The sequence below is a fragment of the Anopheles merus genome, unplaced genomic scaffold (assembly GCF_017562075.2).
Source record: "Anopheles merus strain MAF unplaced genomic scaffold, AmerM5.1 LNR4000875, whole genome shotgun sequence".
Classification (NCBI taxonomy): Eukaryota; Metazoa; Arthropoda; class Insecta; order Diptera; family Culicidae; genus Anopheles; species Anopheles merus.
In genome coordinates, this window is record NW_024428455.1 from 1 (window position 1) to 5,173 (window position 5,173).

The window sequence follows — 5,173 nt, forward strand, 5'->3', positions numbered from 1 at the left end:
AATTAACAACCAAAGATTCGAATTCTGGACTTAAAACCACGACTCTTTCCCGGTGGCATATCCCCCCCCCCATTTGGTTAAGCTGATGATATCTACCCAAATTCATAAAAAAATCATCCTTGCTCCGTTTTTCAATATCAATTAAAGCTGATCTCGTTTGAGGCAAATTGCGGACTTATTAAGGAAATTGCCCTCCCCTACCTCCCCACATCATCCAATAACTCTTCCATCGCAATCGCTCCAAAACCCCGAATTACGCATCCGACTAACCCGAGCGACCTCCGGAAGCTGTTTATTATGGCATTACGCAGGGGCTGCGGTGTGCCCGCGGCGTGTATCGGGTTCGGGTGTGCTTATACCACTAAATATCCCTTCCCTATGCAAAACCATTAATCACTTTTATTGATATTCGCTATCAAAAACTACAGATTGTAGAAAGGGGACAAGAGAGGGTAGCGAGAATGTAAAGAGCAAACCCAGTCCACATGCACCCAATCGGTGGTGTTGGGTCCGGAGTTGGGAAACACACAAGACCTGCTAATGGTTGATTATGGCCAGTTGTAGAGAGGCTTCCAAAAGGGGGCGTAAATAAAAAGCGAAACATGCCCCGTTCTCAACATCCTCTGTCTCTGTCTGCGTTCGCGTGGTATTAAACTTAAAGGCAGAGGTTAAAAACCAAAATCAGCGCCACCGAATGACAATTACTGTCAACGGTAACTGTCAATTCGAACTGGTAGTTTTCCTGTTGTTTTTTGTTCTCGTTTGCAAATGCTGGGAATGCTTTCGCACTGCAACCCTTGCGTGGAGGTAAAAACAAAGTGATGCTAATCTCTCCCCCGAGCAGCTTCTTGCACTGCCCGCACTGCAAGGGTTAAGCTCACTTCACTTCAACTAATGGCTGACACTCTTTAAGCAAATCACCGCGCCTACTTAGCTCGCCGCGACTTGCGGTCTGGTAGCTTATGGAGCGCATAAAACTGTCACCAGGTGACTTGCCCGGCAACCTACGTCCCATCCAAGCATGCCAGGGTTTGCGGTTTTGCGGCACACTTCTCGACACAGCACAGCAAACCCCTCCCGCTCTGCTACGAAAAAGGTCTGAGAATCACCTGGCATATAGCGGGCCCCGATCGAGCAAGCACGAGCACGACTGGCAGGTGCGATAAAGTAACAATAAAAATATTAATTAATATGCAAACTAACACACACACACACACAAGCACACACGTCTACACCACGGAGACACCTTCTGGAAGGAAGAGACTTGCGGCGGCCCGGTCTGCGGTTTGCACTTTCGGAAGTCGTCTGACCGATTCCTGATCCTTTCCCCTGATCTGGGTCATAAAGTAGTGAAACTTATTGGAAAATCGATACCGCGTACGATCGCGCACGGAAGGAAACACACGGCAGAACCACAACGTACACACCGGCACACCAGTCGTTCTGAGCGGTCGTGAGCGGCTTAAAGTCGCACTGCCGAGTGGTGGTGCCACATTAAAGCAGGGTAGACGGCAGACGGCAAAACCACCAGCCCATGTATCGAGTGACAGTTTTATGCGACATTTCGGGCGGCTCTCGAAGGCGCCGGAAGCCGTTAGCTAATGGTGTGTGTGTGTGTGTGTGTGGTTGTGTTGGCATGCTGTTGTCGTTGTCGTTTGGGCCAGGGTGGGCCGACAACCGCCAAGAAACGTTGGGATCGATCGTTTGACCCTGTCGGGTCTGTTCAATTCCGGGATAAGGTCAACAAACCAAAAAAAAACGAACATTGGAACATGCATACATGCAGACTGTTTGGAGCGGAAATAGAATTGAAATGCACGTTAATGTTAAACATGATTAGAAATCGACACGAGGTGAGTTTAAATTTTAAAACGTATGATTTCCGCTCTCCCCCATATCGAAACAGGAAGAAGCATTGGCATGAAACGAGCTTGACGAACTGGAAGAATGCTTTATAGATGGCTTTTTTACGCTACCTCAAAGGTATTCTGCACGTGAGGAAACTGGCAAAATGTCTGCCATCCCGGTTATTTTGTGGTTCGCATAGAATGGAAATTCAATTTCCTGTCCCACACAAGGACATACACACACACACACACACACACACAAGCACGTGCGCACACCCAACACACGAATGCACTCCTTCACCCGTCCCTTGCGCCAGCAAGTGTTATCCTTCATCACGTGGCACAAAATCAAATAAATTCCTCCTGAGCATGTCTTCGTCGCCCTTCCCAGGGCTAACACATTAAAGACGACAAGCTGTGTCACCGAACCGAAACGGGGGGGGGGGGGGGGGGGGGGGGGAGAGAGGAGTCGTTTTGTGTGATCTTTAAAATCTTAAGAAAACTTTCGCATCCCTTTCGTGTCGAGTGGCTTCTCGCCGTCGCTTTGATATCGAACAGTTTGATATCATCGAAGTGAAGAGTCGTGACCACCCCGTGGGAGGGTGGAGGTGGTATTATTTATTCACCATTAACCAACCAACCACCGCCGATCACGCTCGGGCGGGACCGTAAACCCCGGGACAAACAGATGCTACAGTGTGTGTGTGTGTGCGTGTCTGTCTGTCCTTTAATGGCAGCAAAACACCGTCTTAATTACCGACGGATGACAAGTCTTGTGATGATTGTTTGATCAACGCTGGGGAGACGGAAACGGAATGAAATAAACACCTCCCCACGGACGTTGGCACGGTGAAGTTTGTGGTAGGATAATGGGAAAGCGTCTTGGAATCGTTTGCTATCGGAGGGTTTAAAGTGCTCATAAAACATGCACAAAGTGTCATTATCGGAGTCGTTAAAGGATTGATGCTTTGCGCGATGGGCTGCAATCAGCTTGGTAGGCGTAGAAGAAGACGGTTCAATCAATATCTGGTCCTTCGAACCGGATTCCAGTAGCCTAAGGATTGTGTACATTTAATTTTTATCATTTAAAATAGAAAACACATCACGTAATACTGATTCCGGTTCATTCCTGTAACGTTTAATGCTGGTTTAGAAGCCGCTCAGTCGCTGCCCCATGTCGCATGCCCCCAACTGACGCACCAGCCAACCAGGGCGCACTGAACGCGCACAAACTGTGACAAACAAACGTATCAAAACGAAGCAAGCAAATAAATAACACGTTGTTTTGCTGCTGGATAGATGGACTCTCCGTTCTCCGTTAATCTAGAGCGCAACCTTCTTGTGCAAAGGGGGCGCCCCTCCATCCCAAAAACAAAAGCCAATAAATAGACCCAGAATCTACGGTGCCACGATCAATGTGGAGCGAACCGGCAAAGCAACGATCCGGTCCAAAAACGACGTCGCGCCGATCGTCGTCAACCGCTCTCTCTCTCTCTCTTTCTCTCGGTCTCAGTCAATTGATAACAAACAACGCAGGAGGCCATGTTGACGATGGCACGCTACCGGGACGTGATACTGCTGTAAGACGACGCATCACGCTGCGAAAGAGCGTACGGCGAAACCTACTTTGATTGATTCCTTTCCTCGCTTCAATTTGTTGCAGGGCCTTGGCAGGTCTGCTGTTCCTAGCGGTGGTAGGCAGTGTGTACGGCCGTGCCGTGCCTCATCATCGTCGCCGGGGCGGTGAGCGTGGTGTTGGCCGACTGCAAAATGTGACCCTTACCAACGCGACCCTTGCCGCGATGGCTCAAACGGGCGGTGGCGGTGAACTCTCGCTCGACGGCTGCCAGATTGACCACTTCGGGCCGGCACTGTTCGCGCTGCTGCAGCGCACAGACTGTCTGACGCTTCGCGGTGGACACATCCCCTCCGTGTCGTTCCATTCCCACACGCTCGATACGCTCGTGATCGATGCGACCGGTCTGCGTACGTTCGATGTAGCCGGCGGGCCCGGTGCGGCCCCGTACGAAAAGCTACGAATACTGCACATCACACGCACGGCGCTGGAGCGGCTGCCAGCGCGGCTCTCGCTGCTGGTGGGCCTAAAACGGTTGGACCTGTCGCAGAATCAACTAACCCACATCGAGCTGGACGTGCTGGGTGCGATGAGGCGGTTGCGCGATCTCGACCTGTCCGTGAATCAGATCGCGCGATTGGACGCTTCGCCCGAGCTGCAGCTGGCGGGCCTCCGCAACCTGTGGGTCAGCTACAATCGGTTGCGCTCGTTCGGGGCCTTCCCGGGCGCGTTCCCGGCCCTGGACACGGTGCGCCTGATAGGGAACCGGTGGCACTGCGGCTGGGTCGACCGGGCCCGGGCTGACATCATGCGTCACGGGATCACGGCGTTCGGTGCTGATTACGATTGTCCCGGCGAGCGCCAGGGTGGACTTTGCTGCTCCGATGACGTGCCGGGCGAGGTGGCGGCGATCGAGCAGACGACGACCGTCGGTGGGGCAGGAGGCCGGCCGCCGATCGATGATCTCACGCTGCGGGCGTCGAATCGGAGCACGATCGAGGTTCGGTACGGGGATGTGGAGCTGTTTTTGTGAAACAGAGGGCAGATGGAATAAATTTATAAAGAAATGTTGTGAATTTAAACCAATCTTGTGCATCTGTTTTTCTATTTGCGTTCCTTTTTTGGGAGAAGAGTGTCGAACCTTATCGCCCAAAGAACCCCTTTTCAAAGTCGTTCGTCCATCATCATCTTTTAATTTAAAGAGATTATCAAAGTGATAACCCATATTTACACTATTTGCCTGTTAAGAGCCTATTATGTTTCACTACAGAACAAAAAAAAAAAGACAAACCTCCTCACAAACCCTGCTCGAGATGGCATTTAATGAAAAATGGATTAATTTCAATAAAGGAAACCTCGCACATGCTTTTTATTGTGCACCGCGTTCGCTTGCTGTACGCGAGCTGTGCCGAGCTGTGGGCAAAGTGAGCAAGAGCTACAAATCTGAACTACACACGGGTTCTATCATGGCGAAAGAACCAAACCAATCGAAACGGCGCATAATCAGCTCACCACCACCACCACCACCACCACCATCACCACGCGATATGGTCCCTTCCACGGCACGGGTTGCTTCACAAAGCGAGGAAAGCCAGCATAAGTTTTTGGGTTGTGCCTGGTTTGAGCATCAATTGGGAAATTATTCGATCGGGGTAAATGCTCCCCGTCGGGGTCAAATTTGTCACGGCACAAACTGATCGAAACCCGCAGCCAAATACGTACATTCGGCGGCGGTTTATGATTGTCCGTG

General features: G+C 51.0%; 1 protein-coding gene across 1 annotated transcript; it reads left to right on the top strand.

Moving 5' to 3' along the window:
• The first annotated feature begins 3,274 nt into the window (after window positions 1-3,274).
• Window positions 3,275-4,503, top strand: LOC121603133 (volume-regulated anion channel subunit LRRC8E-like). Its single transcript, XM_041931851.1, has 2 exons — window positions 3,275-3,427; window positions 3,511-4,503. The coding sequence occupies exons 1-2, from the start codon at window positions 3,390-3,392 to the stop codon at window positions 4,454-4,456; spliced, it is 984 nt and encodes a 327-aa protein (XP_041787785.1). The 5' UTR covers window positions 3,275-3,389; the 3' UTR covers window positions 4,457-4,503.
• The last annotated feature ends 670 nt before the right edge of the window (window positions 4,504-5,173 follow it).

Coding starts and splice junctions, on each gene's coding strand:
- LOC121603133 (XM_041931851.1), top strand. CDS start 3,390: ATGTTGACGATGGCACGCTACCGGGACGTGATACTGCT. Junction 3,428..3,510: donor TACCGGGACGTGATACTGCT/GTAAGACGACGC, acceptor AATTTGTTGCAG/GGCCTTGGCAGGTCTGCTGT.